The sequence below is a fragment of the Brienomyrus brachyistius genome, chromosome 23 (genome assembly GCF_023856365.1).
Source record: "Brienomyrus brachyistius isolate T26 chromosome 23, BBRACH_0.4, whole genome shotgun sequence".
NCBI lineage: Eukaryota > Metazoa > Chordata > Actinopteri > Osteoglossiformes > Mormyridae > Brienomyrus > Brienomyrus brachyistius.
Window position 1 is genome coordinate 13,110,234 of NC_064555.1, and position 22,448 is coordinate 13,132,681.

The 22,448-nt window shown below is 44.9% G+C and overlaps 1 protein-coding gene across 1 annotated transcript in view; it reads left to right on the top strand.

Moving 5' to 3' along the window:
• Window positions 1-21,623, top strand: part of LOC125718820 (synaptic vesicle glycoprotein 2A-like) — a 43,795-nt gene extending 22,172 nt beyond the window's left edge. The window contains exons 2-13 of the mRNA XM_048992930.1: window positions 814-1,608; window positions 7,708-7,888; window positions 9,765-9,916; window positions 10,308-10,441; window positions 11,221-11,310; window positions 11,959-12,069; window positions 12,930-13,018; window positions 13,531-13,695; window positions 13,842-13,975; window positions 14,513-14,716; window positions 14,930-15,089; window positions 15,982-21,623. Coding sequence (XP_048848887.1) covers window positions 1,008-1,608; window positions 7,708-7,888; window positions 9,765-9,916; window positions 10,308-10,441; window positions 11,221-11,310; window positions 11,959-12,069; window positions 12,930-13,018; window positions 13,531-13,695; window positions 13,842-13,975; window positions 14,513-14,716; window positions 14,930-15,089; window positions 15,982-16,165 — 2,205 coding nt within the window. The 5' untranslated portion in view covers window positions 814-1,007 and the 3' untranslated portion in view covers window positions 16,166-21,623. The remainder of the gene's footprint in view (window positions 1-813; window positions 1,609-7,707; window positions 7,889-9,764; window positions 9,917-10,307; window positions 10,442-11,220; window positions 11,311-11,958; window positions 12,070-12,929; window positions 13,019-13,530; window positions 13,696-13,841; window positions 13,976-14,512; window positions 14,717-14,929; window positions 15,090-15,981) is intronic.
• Window positions 21,624-22,448: the final 825 nt, after the last annotated feature.

Below are 22,448 nucleotides of genomic sequence, written 5' to 3' on the forward strand. Positions count from 1 at the left end.
GGGAGCTGAGAGGCGAATCCATCTATCCTGTCAGGGTTGACACGTCCAGATCGTGGTCCAGGGGACTGCAGTGTCAGGACCATCCGTCTTCTCTTCCCTCACAAATCCACACTGCTAACAATACAATTGTTTGCTTGGCACAACTGCGTAGAGGAGCCCATTGAGTAAACACATCATTTTATCAATATAAAGGTTTTTTTGTCACTGCCGTTCTGGTCTTGTTATGCTTTGCATTGATGTGGCTGGGTGGGGCACGGGGTGCACAGGGCTGGGAGTTTCTGCTTTATTGGAGGTGAGGGAGCGATGTTGGATACCCTGGAGATGATACTAGTATAGTGAGGTTTCAGAGAGGTTGGTGAATTCAGTAATTAAGTGCAAAACTATAATGTTCTGATGGCATCTTTAATGTCAACTACATGTGTTACGATACACTAAATATGTATCAAATGCTTTGTTCTGTCAATTCTTATGTGGCGTCATCAGTGCTGTGAAGTGGTTCATCTTGATTATGTGTGTCGTATGAATGGGCAGCAATGCATTCAGTCGTATATTCCCTTTTTAATGTCTGTTTGATGTAAAGTATGAAACAGTTTACTTTTTAGCTAGTGTAGGGTGTTATTTAAATGTACCTCTTTCAGTTTCTATCAGTGCCGCAATCTGGGGAAGAAGCATATCAAAAAAAGCGTCACGCTAACACATTGCAATTAGCATTCCTGTGTGCAGACTAACGGACCTTCTGCTGGTTCTGCATGCCTGACTAATAACGCCTTCGGAAATGCCAAGCTAACAAGGTTCATTTTCTGTTGTTCCCAGGCTCGCTGCCGGTGCTGACCACAAGAGCCAAGTCTGAAACAGCAGTCGCTGACCGTGGTCCTGAAGCCACTGGCTGCTAACCGGGAGGACCACAACTAGACCTGTTTGCTTTTGAAGCATCACTAGGACAAGGCCAGCGCAGTTTCTAAGGGGCACCACCAGAGGTCAGGCTTTGTTTACCCTTGTCTTTCAACATGGATGACGGCTACAGGGACAGAACTGCCTTCATACGGGGCGCCAAGGACATTGCCAAAGAGGTGAAGCGGCAGGCGGCGAAGAAGGTTGGGCGAGGAGTGGACAGAATGTCGGACGAGTACTCCAAGCGCTCCTACACGCGCTTTGAGGAGGATGATGATGACGACTACCCAGTGCAGGGCCAGGACGGGGGCTACTACCGTAGTGACAGCCGGGCCAACGATGACGAGGGTGCCCATAGCGACTCCACTGAGGGCCATGACGAGGATGACGAGATCTACGAGGGCGAGTACCAGGGCATCCCTCGGGCAGACTCGGGCAAAGAGGACGGCCAGCTGGGTGGGTCCGGGGTGCCGGCGGGTGCTCAGTTCCGGGACTTTGGCGAGATGGCGGGCGAGCGCCGGAAGGATCAGGAAGAACTGGCGCAGCAGTATGAGACCATCCTGCAGGAGTGCGGCCACGGCCGGTTCCAGTGGACCCTCTACTTCGTGCTGGGCCTGGCACTCATGGCCGACGGCGTGGAAATCTTCGTGGTGGGCTTTGTGCTGCCGAGCGCTGAGAAGGACATGTGCCTGTCCGAGCCCAACAAGGGCATGCTGGGTAAGAAGCTCTCCGTCGCCGTTTGTCCACGTCTTCAGAGGCAAACGGTTTGTCCTTGGTAGTAAGGGAAGTTCTCTAAATTCAAAGAAAATGCTTGCCAACCCAGCAACACAAAACAGATTAATGATGTTAATCATTGCTGGTAAAACAGAGCTGGTCTCTGTGCAACAATTTGTTTTTAAACTCGCACTAATAGCCCTAACAGGTCACAAAATCATACTGGCTTAGAGCATGCAGATAAAAGTTAACAAGCTGTATTCCTGCACTTCTATGTGATGGGCAGGGATGCTCTAGTTGTACGAAAACGCTTAATGCCCATCCATCAGCAGATATATCCAAGAACATACCCTATTTCTATGTTGTCAGGTGGTTGTTTAAATCTGAGTGAATGCCTGGAATCTTAGTGGGCGGGGGTGGCGTTAAACAGGTGCACACAGAGGTCTTTATCGACAACTCTAAGCCTGCAAACACGGTGCGTCACCCCCCAAGCGAGGAAATGGTTTGATCCAGCCCAGCACTGATGCACTAACACGGACATGAATCACTGATAAAAGGCACTAAACAGCCCATCGACATATTGACAGTGTGATGGAAGCGTTGGTCGTACAGTCACACAATAACACGAAGGGGTGTTAGTGCTCATGTCCTGGTGCAGCTTCGTCAGGGTGAAATAGAGCTTGTGGCAGGAGACTTAAATAATTACCCCCTTCGTATTCTGGCGTGGGGGAGGGGGGGGGTTCCGGGGGGTTTACAGCCCTGCTAATAGCATGGAGATCTGTGCTTATATCATAATCTTTACAGAAAAATGAGTGAATATTAAGCCTCTGAGTCATTTTACATGGTAGATTGTGTTTAATTTCTGCTTTATAATCTCTGTAATGTCACTAGCATGAAATGAACGGACTTTTAAATTTAAACATTTAATATAGTGGCATTATTTGTTAAAAAAAAAAAACCTTGTAGATACATTAGTGAACATGCGCTAGAGTTGAAAATTTACAACAATCAGCAATATAACGTAAATTGTGACTGCAAATATTCAGTAATATTACTGGTTTATTCCTATGTCTAAATGGAAATCGTTTTAATATATGAATATGGATTAGGGATTTTTTTGTGCGTAAGCAGTACATATTGTACATATAATTATTTCATAATTATTTTATGATTACAAAATATGTATCATTTCAGTGATAAACAACACGAATGACTCATTTGTATTTAAGGCTGTTTTTCGTTAATGTATTTGTATGTGTGTGCATGCTCACCTGTGTGTGTTGTGTGGGTGTGTAGGTGTGCATCTGTGTGCCTGTGTCTCTCCCCCACAAGGCTGTTTGCTAGTGATGTCAGCAGCCCCATTATACAACACAGCCGGAGTGCCCCACACCCGCCCAGGTTATCACGTGCTTCTGGGTCCTAGTGCATGCCATCAGCCATGCTACAGGAGGGTGCTCTACATCAGCAGGGTGGTTAAAGCTTATTCTCTCAAGTCAGAGGCCAAAACCAACCCAGCTATAGTAGCAGGACTAGAACAGAACAGATGTCTGACCAGTAAACAAATTGCAGGCGCATACTGTTGTACACTTACTCTCTTGGGTTTAGTGTAACAATACGCTGAGCGTTTCCTTTTGCGCGGAGAAGCGTTTCATGGTGTTTGGAGAGCGGAGCGTACAGAGGAAATGGAAATGGAGAAGGAAATAACACAAACATTTAAAATAAGGGAAACCGAGAAGAAAACAGCAAATGACTCATTTTCTTTTCTGTTGGATGGATGAATCCAGTAATATAGTCATAGTTGCACTTGAGAGGATGTGTTTTTTCATATTTGCATGCATATAGGTTCCCTTTGTGCATCCTCAGTATGATTTTGGCTGTGAGATCCACAGCGAGGAGCTCTGCCGAGTGCGAGCCAGTAACGGCACCCCGCTGCTCAGGCTGTACTCCGGCGGCCGGGTGCTGACCTCTGCTGGACGCTTTCACCTTGGACCAAACGCAGGGCTCACTTTGGCGTCGCAGCTGCGGAGGAGCTTAGGGATTAGGCTAGCTGCGGGGGTCCTGGGATGTCAGCTGGAGAACAGCTGGGTGGAGTGAGAAATAGAGTGCTTATGTGTGTAGAAGGGATGTGTGTGATGGGAAAGCGTGTAGATGGCAGGAAAATGGGGGACCGTGCCTCAGTATGGGGGGAGACAGTATCTTTTTCACTGTGTGTGTGAGATGATGACTGATGTGTAAGTACAACAGATAATATCGATATAGCATTAAATAAATCAATACAGTATCTTGTAGGTTCAAATCTCAATAGTAAACTGCTTCTCCAAAGTGATTCAATAAATATCTTCATGTGTTTATGTCTGTTTGTAGTGCAGTGTGCCCCGGCAGGACTGCGGGATGACATGCACCTGCTGGTGGAGAAGGAGACAGCCATTGGCTGGGTGTTTGGGGGCAGGGCGTGGCAACTCGACGTGATTGGCTGCTCGGTCATTGCTTTGTTCTGATCTTGGACAGGGTGGGGGTTTGGTTAGAGGGGTTGGTTATGGGGGACCGGTGCTTTTCTAGCACTCAGAGGATGCGTCTGGCCCCCTAGCCGTGTGTCTCGGATTCCAGCGATCTGATTCGCCATGATGAGCTCGACAACAAAAATGAGAAAATTGTCTTATGCCCTGCAGTATCACTCTATTTCGCTTCCTTACTCATAGATCAGTAGCATAAATTATTTGTAAGCATTCAAACAGGATACTTATCAATGGCAGAAAGCTCTTGTTTGCTTTTGTATACACTGTACAGTTTTAGGGTGAAAAGCCAAATCACTGGAATCCTCCAAGCAGTTCAAATGGAGTAATTCTGCTCCTTCAGCTGTCAAATCATCATGGTGGGGAAAGAGGTGGGGCAACTGTGTGCATCTCCAATCAGACTGTTGGACTGAGGAGGTGGCCGTGGTTAAGGGGAGACTGGCTGGTGCAGCACCCCTCCCCCGCGCCCTCCCCCCCAACTCAGGCACCATGATTGTACAACCCTGCACTGTCTAGGGTTCTGTAAAGCTGCCAAGGCCAAAATACATGAACGTTTTTCACAATACACAATAAATCTGTGGTTGTGCATGTAGTGTCTCTTCATGAAAAGCATTTCTATCGGGTAATACTCATCGTGGTCCTCTTTTATCCCCTGCATCAGTGTCCCCATTTTGTTTGCACTGTAGTACTCTCAAGAGGACTTGAGAATAATACGCCAGTATTTGTTCCATAAACACAATGCTAGAATGGCGTGGTTAGGATAGACGTATTTAACATGACTGGAATACACGGGCTATGCAAAGTGCCCTCAGGCACACTGCCGCCGGTGCATCTGAGGTTCTCTGCAGAGGATGTAGATTGATTCAGGCTGTGCTCTCTGGATCCTGCTGAACAAACAGGGTGACAAGCTGACGAGCTGCACTGCACATCAGGGACGGGGGTGCTTGGCAACAAGTACAGTGTAATACATGTCCAGCAGGGGGAGCCCTGGCTGCCTCAATTTGCTGTTTTGATCCAAATGAGGCTGTGATCGGACCTAAGAAATGGGAGGGATTAATGCAGAGGGAGCCTTCTTACTGTAAGAAAATGAGTTTTATAGTGATCGTTAGGGAGGCCATCAGGGTTACAGGGATGACACTGAGCTCACAGGGAATATTTATCACCATACTGTGTGTAGCGGTACCTCACCATGGGAGTAAACTCTCAAACTGTTATCCCCCGTCAGAGTCTGCTGGGAGATGTGGTTCCACACACAGTTGGTTCTCATGTGGCATGCTGCAGAAACGCTGAATGCGGGACCCGTGACATGGGGTGCACTTCTGTTAGTTGGCCTGTAGGTGGCGATACAGAGGCGTCACATCATAGCCCTTCCGCTGTGTCGCCTGTAAGCACGTGGCGCCTTATCTCTCCACAGCTCGTGCTATGAGGAGTTAAGCTGAACACAGACATTGCTTTAAAGCCGTTGAACCCCATCAGCACTCATAATAACCTACATAAATGTAGCTTAATTGGATGTTAGAACTTTACTGGATGTGTCTTTTTAAGCCACAAAATCCTGCCTAGAAACAGTAGCTGCCCCCCATCTAGCACCTACGGCGCGTGATCACCACCGCTGGAAGCTGGGAGCGGCTGTGAAGTTTCACCCCCACTTCCGTGTCACTGCACGGCTCACGCCTCAGATCATACCGGTTCTACATGTCGGTGGGCACCAGGCGGGCTCTGTTAGCAGCAGCTGGTGTGAGCCCCCTGCAGACCCCACCCCCACATTGCTTGGTTGTACAAGGTTTCATGCCGCGCTACGGAAAATAGCTGCAGGGCCGCGGCTTTGCTCGCTGCTGTGGTGGTATGTTCTGAGCTCACTGGCTGCATTTCGTCACTGTTCCACAAAGCACTGCAGGCAGGGGGTGCTGTAAAGGGAGAGAATCCCGTGTCCGAGTTCATCCCTGCTGCTGGGTACAGAAACTCTGTATAGTTTACTGACCTTTTCATTGTACAAGCAGCATTCCCCAGGAATGCCAGAGCGGGCTGATTCTGCGACCGGCTTCCTGTTCCTGATAATTATTCTGGTAACACTTTACTATATGTTTTTAGTGATTTATAAACACATTCATAAAGCATTACAAACATGCCTATAAATATTTATCAAAAGGCATAACACATTATAGCAATGTTTATTATGCATTATGAATGTTTTTGTAAACTACTAAGAACATGACCGTGAATAGTGTTCTAAATGGTAGCAGGAGTCATTACTTCCATAAATTTAAATCCTCAGAATAGTTCTACATTTAAGATGAGTCGGCAAGCAGCTTGGAAGCTCAGTCGGTTGTAATGCTGACTCACACCTCCTGGATTAGGAGTTCTTCTCTTTGCTCTGTGTGTGTGTGACGTTTGGTTCTCCTCCTGCAGTTAGGCTAATTGGTGTCTCCAAATTACCCGTGGAGTGTGTGCAGGTATATGCCCTGAAGTGGGCTGGCATCCCATCCAGGGTGTACCCCAGCCACGTGTCCCATACTGAAGATATCGCCCATCAACATCTCATATACTGGACATGGCCTCTTCAGTACAGGGTCACCAGAGACCTGAAGTCTATTCCAAACCTCAGAGGCCAGGAAAATAACCCTGGATGGGATGCCAGGCCATCACGGCGTGAACGCTATCATGGGGCAGGCACCATCACGGGCCGGGCACCATTAAGGGCGGAGCACCATCGCGGGGCAGGTACCATCGCGGGCCGGGCACCATCGCGGGCCGGGCGCCATCGCGGGCCGGGCGCCATCGCGGGGCCGGGCGCCATCGCGGGCCGGGCAACATCGCGGGGCCGGGCGCCATCGCGGGCCGGGCAACATCGCGGGGCAGGCGCCATCGCGGGCCGGGCAACATCGCGGGGCCGGGCGCCATCGCGGGCCGGGCAACATCGCGGGGCCGGGCGCCATCGCGGGCCGGGCACCATCGCGGGGCCGGGCGCCATCGCGGGCCGGGCGCCATCGCGGGCCGGGCGCCATCGCGGGCCGGGCAACATCGCGGGGCCGGGCGCCATCGCGGGCCGGGCAACATCGCGGGCCGGGCACCATCGCGGGGCCGGGCGCCATCGCGGGCCGGGCGCCATCGCGGGGCGAACGCCATCACGGGCCGGGCACCATCGCGGGGCGCGCACACTTTGGTCAGTTTAGTGATGCCTGTTTGGCTACCACAGGCAGCACAAGCATATTGTCACTGTCCGATGAAAACCACTTTTTAACGATATTGATTTTGAACTATATGCCCATTCTCTCTTGTCTACCCATAGCATTTGAAACTAATTCACCAACGAAAAGATCTCTTTAAGTAGAATTTATGTTTGTACTAAGTAACGTGTATTCAATGTGGCCATTTGAATTGATTACTTTATATCGCTTATCAACGATTTAACGTTGATAGCTGGATGCATAGGCATTATTAATTGTGAATATATGGTGAGATTAGTTCCTATCTTGTTGGCTGTGTAAATGTTTTCATTTGTTGTGCTAAGGGTGTCTCATTACGGTGTTTTAAGTTTATTTTGTAAAGTAGCTCATGAGAAATGCTTTTTTTTTCATGCTTCCCACAGGGCTGATCGTGTACCTGGGCATGATGGTCGGTGCATTCCTCTGGGGGGGGCTGGCCGACCGCATCGGCCGCCGGCAGTGCCTGCTTATATCCCTCTCCATCAACAGCGTCTTCGCCTTCTTCTCCTCTTTCGTCCAGGGATACAGCACTTTCCTGTTCTGCCGCCTGCTCTCAGGCGTCGGGTGAGCGAACCGGCTGGCGTCTCCTCCGTCAAGCACATTCACACCAGCGTCATTATAGCCACTGAGCACCAAGACAACAAAAATACATTCCCGTAAATGGGAAAAAAATCTAAAATTAAAAACTACAACTAAACAAAAACTGCAAAAACTGATTTAAAAGTCAAATAATTTTCATTATGATTTTTAAAATGCTATTTCACTAAAGTAGCGATCTGCTTACCTTTAATAACAGCTAGAATATGTGTTCCTCATTTTGAAGACATCAGTACGTAATGCGCACTGTGTATTCATGTAGGATTCTCTCAAGATCAGACATATAAAACAGCTCTAATGCATACAATCTATCCCTAGAAATAAATTTACTAAAACCTAAACTAAAATCTAGAAAAACATAATAGAAATATATCTTTTTATAATAAAAAGTAATAAAACCACATTAGAAAATAAATAAAACTAAATTGGGTTTCAAAGGAAAATTTAAAATAATATAAAAAAAATAACTCAAAAATCAAAGCCATCGTAACATTGATTCACACTGACCTGACATTGTACCTCACCAGCTCAATGTACATCAAAGGTGGAAAATATGTCACATTAAATGATGCAGCCACCATTCATATAGTCCATATTGGCAGGTTATGATTCTATTGCAACTGAATATGGATCTGTTATAATATCTTTGTTCTCCCTGGCTGCCATGTTACGCTCATCATGCCTGATAAATTTCTATGATGTGTGTTTTTCAAAAGTCTACACAGCGCAAGGAGGTGAGTCACTTGCCTGTTGACTCATTTTCCTTGTAGCCACGAGTACGGGGTAGAAGTAGCCTTGACGGGGAGACAGGGATTAGCTGACGAAAGGAAGGATAAGAAGAATAGGAATCTTTATTGTCAGTGCACACAGAGCAGTGAAATGTCACTTACAGTAGCAGTACTTGGAGTCAGCGGTACAGCATATGCTAAATGCATAGACAAGGACAATAACTATAGAGACACAAGTGGATCGACAGAGAAATGAACACTATATACCAGCGTTTCTGACCTGTTTTCTGCTATGGTACACAGTGTGTGTGTGACGCTGTTGAGGTTACCGATTCATGTACAGTATTTGTCTAACAGCACAAAGTGGTAACAAAATATCAAAGAGTTGCAAATTGCAGAATGAACTTTAACTGAATCCATAGATGGTGCTTAACAAATTCCGTTCATGTTTACAGATTTAACAGATGCTTTTGTCCAAAGCGTTGTACAAGTGAAGCAGATGGCATTTTACAAATGTAAAATACAGGCATAAGGGCAGCTAGGTCAGGGGTGGCGAACCAGATCTATGGAGAGTTGCTGTGGGTGCAGGGTTTGGGGTGGCACCTCAATCAGCCAATAACTGCAGGTTACCAGTACTGGAGTTGAGAACTGCCGCTTTATTATTGGCTGATTGAGAGGTCATCCCAAAAACCCTCACCCACAGCAGCTCTCCTTGGATCTGGTTTGCCACCCCTGAACTAGGCTGAGCTTCCAATGAATGCCCAGTATGAGTGCTAGCAGTTCTGGACCAGGACATACACAACAACAAGTACAACTAAGCAAAAATCTAATAAGACTGTTCATGGACCAGAAGTGCAACATGAGAGCATTTAGGGAACATAAAGAAGCATCAGGCTAGTGGAGGTGTCCCCAGGTCAGATGGGTCTTGAGGCGTTTTGTGAAGGTGAAGAGAGAGTCTGATGGCCGGATGTGATTCGGCAGCTCATTCCATCATCGGAGAGCCACACAGGAGAAGCAACTGGAGAGAGACTGCTTGCATGGTGGATGGCACTCAAAGCGGCCTCGCTTTGCCGATTCACCAGTAAATAACCCCCAGTACGCGTCTTTCCCCCAAGGATCGGTGGCTCCATCCCCATCGTCTTCTCCTACTACTCGGAGTTCTTGGCCCAGGAGAAGCGCGGCGAGCACTTGAGCTGGCTCTGCATGTTTTGGATGATCGGGGGCATCTATGCCTCCGCCATGGCCTGGGCCATCATCCCCCACTACGGTATGACTCTCCTGCCCCCACAGGCCTGCTTTTATACAACCGACACCATCCCTTTTCCCAAAGCTCATGTTTCCATGGCTCTTTAACCGAAATACTCCATTTTTCTATCTGTTCTGAATAACAATGATTCTCCGCCTCCCTGCCTTTGTCTAACTCACTCTAGATGTCTTCCCATCACTTTATCTTTCACTCTCTCTGTTCTTCTTGCTCTTCTTTCTGTCTTTCTCATTCAAATAGCATTTTTTTTTCAGCATGACTTGTGTTGTAGCATCATCCAAAAAGACGTGCAATAAAAATGAGTATAATAGGAGAATTTGCACACGCACATTTAATTTCCCTTGGTTCCCCATTTTTCTCCATTCCATTTAATGCTCCACACCGCCCCCTGCAGGCTGGAGTTTCCAGATGGGTTCGGCCTACCAGTTCCACAGCTGGCGCGTGTTCGTACTGGTGTGCGCCTTCCCGTCAGTGGCCGCCATCGGCGCCCTCACCACCATGCCGGAGAGTCCACGCTTCTTCCTGGAGGTGAGTGGACCCTCTCAACTCACCATCCTGCCCCCTGTTGACTAATGATCAGATTGCGCGAAAAAACCAACACTCTGAATCTTTGTAGCCCGATATACTATCTGCTTTGTTCTGCAGTTCCTTCAGGCTTAATTCCCCACCCCCCACATTCCTAATTACCTATGCTGATGTAGCTTAATTAGATATATTTTACTCATGCAACGCTACCCCTCAGACCCTTCGGAAATGTCTTAACGATCGCGTTCCTTTTTTAATAGGTTCAGTAAACCTCGATTGCTCTCCTGTGTGTTTAATGAATTGCTGTTACCCTCATAAGAGTCCTTAATAAGATCCAGAGAGCACCTGTCACAAGAAGATGTCATTTCACATATTCCAGATGTAATGGCTTCTGCCACAGGGTCTGTCTCACGGTTCCGTCATCTTTGCATGAGGGAGACACGTATTTAATAGCAGATCCTGACCGCAGTGAGAGAGACCCTCAGTGCTGCTAATTTCAGTGTGTGTGATGAAAGTACCACCAATGGTACTTACCATAGTGTGTGAGGTGTTAGCTAGCTTCCACGGTACTATGGCTACAGTGCTGCTTATTACAGTGTATGATATTTGAGGTGGACCACATGGTCATTTACTCCCTATGCAACTTTTCACAGTATGAGATGTGAACTAGCCCACATGCTAATATGCCCACAGTGCTACTGGCTATAAGGCGTTAGCTAGCCGCTATGCTACGTTAGCCTAAATGCTATTGATGGCAGCAAATGCTCTGGATCTTTTGGCAGAATGGGAAGCATGACGAGGGCTGGATGGTTCTGAAACAGGTGCATGACACGAACATGAGGGCCAAGGGATACCCAGAGAGAGTCTTCTCTGTGAGTTCCGGGGGAAACCGCCGCCGTAGCCCTTATCGTTGTTCGCTAATGGGAACAGGCTGAAAAAATGAGGCCATTCAGCCAGACTGACAAGGTCATTATGTACCTCAATTCTCTGGCAATAGCTCCATGCACAGCATCTCAATACATGCAGAATTAATGTCCTTTATAATGGCATTATCCCGCTAATCTTGTGGAATGAGAGAAAAAAAATGAATTTTTTTTGTATTACAATATATCGGAATTTGCCATAATGTCTCCCAAAGCTATTTAACCCTTTATTTGTGGAGAACACGAATGGCAATTAGCATAATATATATCATTTCTCTTGTCTTTTAAAAGAGCCTGGTTTGCGTAGAAAAACAGGATGTTCTTTCATTAGACTGTATATCATTACCAGTATTTTTAAATACGTTACAATCAGCAAGGAATTAGTTTCGGTTTAACTGGTCACATTGAAGTAAAATGAAGTAAACTACAAAAATAACATGGAGTACTAACATCGAGCAACAACTTACCATCAACATAGAGCGTAAACAAGTAAGCAACACGACACATTTTCATAAGGTGTAAAGAGACAATCCGGCCATCTTGAAATGGGGAATCTCCATACTTCATTTAATACTGTGTCCCTGTGCTGGGGCTCAGGTCACCTCCATCAAGACAGTGAAGCCGATGGACGAGCTGGTGGACATGGGAGGAGACGCAGCAGTGTGGCACAAGCGCTGGAAGATGAAGCTGCTCAGCCTTTTCCAGCAGGTACAGAAAGGAGAGCGTGGCGGGGCGCTGTGTAGCTTAGCAGGTTAGCCGTGTGGGCCTGCAGCCGGAAGGTTGTGGCTTCCAGTGCCTGGCTGAGTAATCAAATCAGCATTGGGGCCCTTGAACGAGGCCCTTAACCCCAATTTTTGAGGTTCCTAACCCCTAACTTGCAAAACTCACTCGGTCCACGGCTTACATTTTTGAGAAAATTTCTATGGACTTAGTGAACTCTGGAAATGTAACGAAAGTTCTTCGTTAGATTACATAAAGACTGGGTGACCCTTTAATAAAGGATGAGGAAGCCTGACTTTAGGTCATTGGTCTCATTTCAAGCGCAACAAAGAATGGACTGACTGAGTTTTGGAAATTGGCACTTCAGTCACTTCCACGATGGTCAATTGTTTGTTGTTCTGATCCAAAGCATCTGCTAAATAACTGTAATGGACAGTGGGGCTGTGTAAGAGGGAGTCTTAGGGTCAGGGCCACAGAAAGTCGTAGGAAGGAGACGACCAGAGAGAGACGTTAGGGAGCTACAAGTTTATTGCTTCGTCCCAAATCTGCGACATAGGAAATCAGCCTGTACTATGAAAAATGTCTGAGGTGGGTGATTCAGGTCCAGAGAGTAAAATCCAGACCAAGATTTTGTTTCAACCCACCAGTTGAATATGAAGAGTCACAGTTACAGAGAACTCAGCCGGTTGGTTAAAACAAAATATTGGACTGGAGTTTTTCCCCTCTGGACCTGAACTGCCCACCTCTGCTGGACTGTCTAATAAGCTGGTCCCAGGGGGGATTGGTGAGTTGGTAGCTCATGAGTCTAATTGAGCCTGGTGAGAAGTCAGCATGTTTCCACGCTGCAGGTGTGGAGTAACTTCCAGGCGTGCTTCGCCCCGGAGTATCGGCGCACCACCCTCATGATGATGGCTGTGTGGTTCACCATGTCCTTCAGGTCCGTAAGCAGCATCTACCTCTGACTGCTACAAGGTCTATGCAATTCCTGACCATAAACTTCAGTGCATTTTTACTAAGCTCTACTATATAATGCACATTATAGATTTAGTCAATACTGGGCTTTTCTGTTAACAGTTAAAGGATTTATTATTATTATTATTATTTGCACAAATACAGCTACATTTCTCTTCACCTGCCCCATCTTGCTGTCCTTAGCTTTACAATGTTATTATAGTAGTGTCTGGCAAAGCATAGCTAATAATTAATAATCTCATATTTTACATGGATAATATATCGTTACCCTATGAACTGACCTTCATTTCAAATCAGAGTTTCCCAGCCCAATCCCCGGGGACCCACAGAGAATTTTTGTTCTTTCCCAGCTCCCTAGCAGACTGTCCATGATTTTGCTCCACAACACGGACTGTCGCTGGGTCACCGAGGAACGCATTGGGAAACACTGTTATAACAAAGCCCTTTACACTGACTTTCTGCCTCTCCGACCTGCAGTTACTACGGCCTGACGGTTTGGTTCCCTGACATGATCAAGTATCTGCAGAAGCAGGATTACGCCAGTCGCACCAAGGTCTTCACCAAGGAGCGTGTGGAGCATGTCACCTTCAATTTTACCCTGGAGAACCAGATCCACCGCAATGGCCGCTACTTCAACGACAAGTGTGTCCCTGCACCAGATTTGCCATGATACATAACGCAGATAATCTACATCACCGCACTGCTCCTTGATAGAATGTGAAGTGAAACCCCTCTGTTTCTGAGATGAAATTTGCTCCAGTTCTGAACACATATGACTGTCTCTGAAGGTTCATCAACATGAAGATGAAGGCCATGGTGTTTGAGGACTCTACGTTTGAGGAGTGTTTCTTTGAGGACATCACATCGAGCAACACGTTCTTCAAGAATTGCACCTTCATCTCCACTCTCTTTTACAACACAGGTGAGTACAGCGCAACATCTTAGGAAGGGATCGTCAGTTTCTGCGTTTCGCTTTTTCAGTTTGTGTTCTCTGTTACGGTATTTCTGGACATCATCTGTAATCTTTAAGAAATGATTCATGCTCTTATGCATCAACAGAACACGCAGAGCTGTGGTTACAGAAAATACAACATAACACGATGTCAACAAAATCTGGCTTGTGGACAGTGTTGGGTATTTCAGGTCCAGAAAGTACAAATCCAGACCAGGATTTTGTTTCCACCAACCAGTTGAGTCCTCTGTGACTGTGGCTCTTTATGTTCACCTAGTTGGTAGAAACAAAATCTGGGTCTGGATTTGTAGTTTCTGGTCAGGAAATGCCCAACACTGCTTGTGACAAATGGTGAAGGATTAGCTGTAGAAAATATATCAGAAGTAGCTGGTAGGACACACCTAGATGCCAAAAAGTATGGCTGATGTGGATGGAATAAGAACCCAGCTATTAGTGTGGAGACACACGTTTACCTCCTCTACTCACTTTTCCTGCTCTGCCACCCAGATCTGTTCAAGTACAGGTTGATCAACAGCCGTCTGGTAAACAGTACCTTCCTGCACAACAAGGAAGGCTGCATCCTGGACTTCAGCGACGACAATAACGCCTACATGATCTACTTCGTCAGCTTTCTGGGCACGCTTGCTGTCTTGCCTGGCAACATCGTGTCCGCCCTGCTAATGGACAAGATCGGACGTCTGAGGATGCTCGGTAGCCATTTCGTTGACATTATTGATGTTAATGTCAAGCTATGACTTAATTCCCTTGTAGTTTATCCTTAATCTAACCAGTTTACTAACCCTGAATGTTTTTGTGCAAGTAAAACTCCCATGAGCTTCTGATGTCAATCATTGTGATATTAAAGCATCCATGCCTTTCTCATTTTCGGTTTTCTTCTCCTCCTCCTCCTCTTCATCACTGCAGCGGGATCCAGCGTGATGTCATGTATCAGCTGTTTCTTCCTGTCGTTCGGCAGCAGCGAGTCGGCCATGATTGCTCTACTCTGCCTATTCGGCGGTATCAGTATCGCCTCTTGGAATGCCTTGGATGTCCTGACGGTGGAGCTGTACCCTTCGGATAAACGGTAATCCCCTCTGCCTTATCAGCATCTTAGCATCTATTGGTGTTGCTCACCATAACCCTGGATTGGATAAGCAGTTATGGCAGACGGATGGATGAAAGGGTGATTTAATCCTATATTGTAGTGTTTCAATGATGCTAATCTTTAATAATTAAAATTTTCTTCTCTCCTTTATGCTGAGAACAGTCTGCAGCACTGTCACCACTGTTGCAGTAACCGTATTCCTTTTTCAGTACAGGGATGAATCTAGATTTTCATGCATTTCATGATAACAGCTGCCTGTATTGATAGGACAGCATGTTACAGCACCACCTGGTGGTGAGATATAACATTTGCAAATATTTTCCTTTTCGTGGTTTCTGTCAGCTTTCTAATGAAACAATTTGGATCAAATATCAAATGGAAATAGTATATAATTTCCTTAGAGTCAATAATTTCAGCTATAGTTAACCAAAATTATCAGTTTTAATGATGAGAGTAAAACTACACAACACTAAAAAGGGCTGCAGAATGTCTGATTCACTGGAACAATCAGGTGAAGTATTTGAGTGAGAAATCAGCCAATTTTTTACTGCTGTAAAGTTGTAAATAATAAATATAACTAGGGATGTTCGGCACAACACTTATAAAAATGCAAAAACCTTTTATGCTGACACATAGCTGGTAGTTTTATCCTCAAAAGCAATGTTTCCTACTCTGGTCCTCGGGGGCCTGCTGTCGGATCATGTTTTTGCTCCAAAATGTGCACTGTCTGGCAGGGAGCAAAAACGTGGACTGGCTGTGGGTCCCCGTGTACTGGATTGGGAAACACTCCTCTAAAGTCCATACGGGCCTCACATCCATTTTTAAAAAGCTATACAAACTTGCTGAGGCATAATCATTCCTGTCCCTGCAGAACAACGGCGTTTGGTTTTCTCAACGCACTCTGCAAACTGGCAGCTGTTCTGGGCATCAGCATCTTCACCTCTTTTGTGGGCATCACCAAAGCCGTGCCCATCCTGTTCGCCTCGGGGGCACTGGCCGCCGGCAGCTTCCTGGCCCTCAAGCTGCCCGAGACACGGGGCCAGGTGCTGCAGTAGGGCGCTGCCACCAGCAGAGGGAGGAGTGGAGCCAGAGCAGCCTCACTGTGACCTGAGCCCACCCAAGCCCCAGCCCCATAATCCCAGGTGACTGCGAGGGGGCCACGTGTTGCGAGCTACAACATAAACCACAAAACAACCGTCTTCATTATTCGGAAACCAGTGACAATCACTTTTCAGCTGCTTCGAGGTCGAGTATGTTTTCGAGGTTAAGAAGCCCTTTCTTAAAGTCCAAGTGGATGCTGTGGTCTGTGTTGAGCTGAAACATATGTTGTTTGGGCTAAACTGGAGCATCCTCTCCCAAGAGCTGAGCAAACAGTTCTCAACACGTAAAAAAATTTTTGGTTTCTTAACTTTATTGTGTTGTCCATATACTCAGCAAATATTCAATATGTGGCCACATATCACTGTCCTGTCCAACAGTCAACTGTACATGACAGAGATATATCCCCCCAATTTGTACAGCACAAAGCTTCACATTACTAGGCAAACCATCTTCAGGAATTATTTATCCAACTGGAAAATTGGAAACATGATTAGCATCCATTCTTCAGCATGAAGAAATGAAGTTGTCCCTGGAACTATGGGGCGGGATTGGTGGCCTTAACTTTGAGCCATGCAAAATTTTCCCTTTCCTATTCAATAAAGACACATTTTACTCAGAAAGCTACCACAATTACCCATCACATATACAATGGACTGCGGACAGCCAAGGTCACCTTCACGCCTTCTTTTGGTAGCTGAAATTTTTCCCATGAGGCCGAGGGGCAGCTGCTCTTTGCATTTTAGATGACCTTCATCTGAAGGTACTGATGTCCATGGCAACTGGGTAAATCCTTTGATACCCAGGCTAGCTGAACCAAGGCCAGTTTTACCCCCTTTACCAGTGAAAATGCAGAGAAATTGTTTCTTACAATAACTGTAGCTTAACTGCCATTAATAGATCTAGAACATTCCAGGTTTACTTTCTCGTGATCAGGGTAGAGGGATAACAGCACTTTTCAGTTCAGCTGAAGCAGAAACAAAATAACTGAACTTTTATTCTTGGGTGAAACCACTTAAAATTAGTTTTTATTGAAAACTATGATGTTCTGCCAGTCAGTCTGTGTAGCATTCAGAAATGCTTGCAAAGCCGATTTTGAGACTGGTGAAATTTGCTGTTTATCTTAATGTACGCTCCAGATCTCACCATATTCTGCCATTGTGGAATAGTGGTCTGCTAGTGGGGGGAGATGAGCCTTACAGCACTGCAGTTTGAGCGCGTAGCTCACTGGCGTTTTGGACGGCTTCCTAGAATTTTTCTGATGTCCTTGAAAATCGCGGACGGACCTGGGGGGTGAATTACATTCAGGACATTGACTTGCTTCAATATTATCCCGCCTCCCCTTTTGCCGGAACGCCATGAGTGACTGGTTTCTGTTTTAGTGTTTTTCAAACCTCAAACAATCATACTCACCACAACAAACCAAGGCAATTAGCAGTACATAAAAAATATAAACAGTTCCCTTATGCCTCCATTATTATCAAAGGAATACTTAATAATTAATTAATTATCATGAATTAATTATTTATTATTTAATAATTAATTATATTAATAATAATCAAGTGAAGGAGGGAGCAAAAACATGGACCATCGGTGGGTCTCCAGGGACCGGGCTGGGAAACACTGCTATAAATAATTATTTTATTAAATAATGATAATAATCACGTGAATGCTTTTAAGAAGGCAATTAAAGGGGCTTGTATGCAGGACTTCAAAATCCAAAACGTGAGAAATAACCGTTTTGATATGAAGCGTTGCCACAATACGATCTAACCGTGGTCCAGCATGTGAGTTGATGTCGTTTGTTTAGTTTTATCTGAGTGCATGTATATCATACACATGGTAAGACTGAGGTGCTGATACTCATTGGGCTGTTTTAACTATGAGCCATCTTGGGTCTTCTCTTCACAGACCTTTATCACCCAGTTTAACCCTGCCCACATTCTACAGTACATAGCCACGCCCCATTATGTTGTGACCACATCCTTGTTCTGCGTAGCCACACCCACTTCACATAGCCCCACCCCTAGTCTTTGAAGCCAAACCAAATGTGCACCTTCTCTGTTTTGGTTGTGTAGTTATCAACAGCGTTAGGTATGCGTGTTTTGATAGGAGACCAATTGTCAATGGACGTGAGTGAGAGTGTCGTCTTTCAAACCGTCCAAAGAAATTGGGCAAAAGATTTAGAAAAGCACAACGTGGTCCAAACAGATATTACCAATGTAGGTTTCTTTTTAAAATAATTTATGATATATAAACGTAAATAAATGAAAACCTGAAAAGAGGTATTGTTACTATTATTGTGGGGGAAAATGTTCTAGCTATTTCAAAAGAATATAAAGTAAAAGAGAGAATAAATAAACTTCCTGTTTCAGTTTATGTAAAACTGTAGCAAGACGATTAGTCTTAGATTTATATATGATATATGTATATATTTTGGTTTATTTATTGATAGTGGGTAAAATCACATTGTTTTAAAGCAGACAGATCTATTTTATTGATATGCGGTGTATTTGTTATTGTTGTCTTTCACGTCTTATGCCATGAATATGGAGACTCTGGAGTGTATTCATATAAAGTATCTATGGGCAAATGAGTGTGTGAGTCAGCCTGTGTGTGCATATGCAGTCTGAGTATACTATTAAATGTATTCTCATTTTTTTTATTTTTCTACCTATTTAACACCTGTGTATAATTGAAGTCCAGTTGTTGATTGTTTTGTGATAAATGTTACTAAAGGGAGTGGAAGTGAGGACAGTTTTCAGAGCTGCTGTGAGGAGAGCTGGAAGACCTTCTCATGCTCAGAAAGCTTTGACAGTCATTGTCTCCGGGCTCCTGGCTGATCCTGATGTGGCTCCAGTTTATCTAACATCTGAATTTCCCAGCCTCCATATCCACACGTTTCTGCAGTTTTAACGCTGGATTTTAACTGGTGCTGGAGTTATTTTTAACATTTAAATGATAGATTTTTTTTTTTTAGTTTTCTAAAGCATGTAAACATGGTTGGAAACTATCTGCGATTATTAGTGAAAAGAACATTTTAAATTCAAGCAAACAAACAAACAAACTGCTTTTGTCTTTCAGATGTATGACAGCATTAGGCAGCAGATTCAAACACTTCATGCTGTATCCGTTTTTTTTTGGTTTCAAAGTTGTGGTTGCAAAAATGTTTTTGTTTTTTGCTTTGATGTCCTTTGAGTAGGGGCTGGTGGTGGGTACAGCTGGCTTTTTGGTGAATTCCACAGGACACACTGGCATCCAAGTGACCTCCTCATATTTCTCCATTGTGCCTCCTGATCTGCCAGATGTTAGCTGGTTCTTTCGATGGTCTCCGCTTGGCTTCCTCGCGGAACGCTGACAGAGGATAATTTCATTTTCGGAGAACAAATTCAAAACAACTGACACAAATACTTTTACACTAGCAGTTAACCATGACCACGGCAACGTGACCATTCTTGTGGTCCAGCATCTCCTGAAACAACCGATGTCCAGACGGCTCACTTCACATGCTAGAAGTGGAAGTCCTGCGGTTCTGCCTTTTGTAGCCTCGATGAGCATAGAGATAGAAAAGCCCACAAACAAAACAGGGTTTTCACGCCATAAAGATGTCTTTATATTAACCAGGGAATAGCCAGCAACAGCAGAACATTAGATTTGTACTCTATGTTCTGAAATCTAAGGGCGACTTGTGAGCTCGGAGGGCAAAGCAGTGGAAAGGTAGCAGTGGACCAAAAAAGCACTAAAAAACGAATTTACTGTGAGCACAATGCTACACAACCTGCCCATTCATCGCCACAGTAGGGCTCTGTGACAGTATGCCGTGCTCATTCTAACACATTTGGCCTCCTGATTGGTGGATGTCAAAATGCCATGTTAGTGTCAGTCTTTCCAGGGCTCTGTTCTGCTTAGTCCATCCAACATTCAATTTAACTGTCCATCATGCGGCTGTGCTGTCAACTGTCCACTTGGGGTGCAACTGTACCCCCTCACACTACCACTGCCCCCCCCCCCCCCCCCAACTGTAATGACAATCAGGACGCGTCCCGTCTGCCATGTCTGTTGAAACCCTCGATTTTTCATCGCCTTTTTTTTTCACTTGGCTTCTCCTCTCTTGTTTTCCTCCTCTAGAATAAATGGCTCAGCAGAGAGTGAAATGCATTTTCTCTGAAATGAAAGGTGATAAAATAGTGGAACATTATTGATGGTATTGGACTGGTCTAGATAGGTTACTACAGCTCCTGGTTGTTGTTATTAAACAATGTTAGAAATAGTATTTGGTTTCTTCCAGTTCATCAAACCCACAAAGAGACTGATGTCTTCTTAAACTCGTAAAAATATTTTTTAGTGACCAGCTGAACACTTCATTATGAAGTAACAAAGAATATGACAGCATTTACTGTAATTTGTTTCGGTTCTGGGCACGGCCACCAAACCAGGCCAGCTGTGATCCCAGCCCCCCTCCCTTAAAAGCACATTGACTTTGGAAAAATGGATTAATATTGGCTGTCAGTTAGGAAGGATGCGTAGCATGCTTGTAGTCAGAAATGTCTTTCCTATATCGATCGTGTGTTTATTTGCTAAATCCTAATATGACGCATTGATCTGTTTCTCTGTCGTGCAACATCGATCCCCGTGTGATGCTAAACGATTTCTGCAGAGTGGTACAGCTTGGTTCTGTTTCCATCCTCCTTGATAAACCTTTACGTAACGCATAACTATATATATATATTTTTTTGTAATTCTGGGGGTGTGGTTTGACCGATTTTTCCATTCGGGGACTGGGGACTGACATTATGTGCAAGCTAATCAAAGCAATAATAGATACAAGAGTTTCCGCTGCTCGGGCTCCACTGCCGAGACCTCGCTGTGAAGTTAGGCGCACTGAGACGCTGCACGTTTCTCTACACACCAGGCTACATACGGATAAGATCCATGTGTCCGGGTCCTCGCCAAAAGAGCCCCCAGTTCTGTTAAAGCTCCTATCAAATATCGGTTCTGTTTTGCCATTATTTCAACGTGAGTGGGATCTTAACATGTTATCATTGTACTGTGCTGTAGAAAATCGTAGGTGTTTGTATGTGAATGTATAAATAAGTGGGGAAAAAAACATTAAAAAGCCACAAAAAACAACGACCTAAATTCCAGAACACTATTGTATGTTGTCTTTAATTTGTGTGTTTTGTAAAAGAGAGTTGGAAAAAAAAGACCTGAATAAACATCAGTAACAAATACTACTGGATATGGCGAGTATTTTACTGTAACGCTGTTGAGGTGCTGTGTCACGCTGTGTGGGAGGTTCATTCCTGTCTTTTTGTTGTCCTTGTTCGGATTGGCGGAGTTTAAAATTCTGGTGATTGACGGTCGATACTAAACTAAAACTTATAAGTGCTGTAATAAAAAAAAAAATTAAACTGGTTTTGACTTTGTTTTGTCTCCACATTTCCTATTTTGTTGTTACAGTATTCAGTGTGGAAGGCCTTATCGATCAGGGGCCTGTACTACGAAGGGGGGTTACTGGCTTATTGGGGTAACTTGTCGGATTTAAGGTACCACAGTTTAAATGCACTTCATATTTGTTCACTTACATTTTGCCCAGACTACCTTAAATCTGACAAATTATCCCGATAAGCCAGTAATCCCGCATTGTAGTAACAGGCCACTGGTCTTCTTTTTAAAAGAATGAAAACAAATGACCTATGTATTTATTTTATTGAACATTTTGTGTAGTGTCTTAAAGGACTGCATACAATTTTTGTAATTACTGTGGTAACTCTTAGCAAGATAGGAATGGGACATATCTGTTCTGTTTTGCCAGCAGTCGTGATAGATAATATCACTATTAGATGCCATTAAATGTTAGACTTTCAGCAAACATACTGCTTAATTTGCCTTTTGTTTACTAAAACATTCCATTGGTTCACCAAACAGTTTGCCCCATAAGTTAGTAGGATAGCGATTTGCTAGCAAGGTCACTGCTGAGGGGTCAGGCCATCTGAGGAACAGGTCTACCGTAGCCAAAATGCATTACACCATGGCTGTACTTCATAGCCTCCACCATCACTGTACTGTGATGTCTGCCAAGAATGTGTGCATATCACTTTGCCCTTTTGATTTATGTTCTGCCTCTTCTGCATCTTTCCCTCTAATTTCGCTTTAAAATCGGCTGACCTTGATCTTAATCTCAAATCCGACAAACGAATTGCATCTCACCAAGCTCCCTGTACGATTTCCAATCAGTCT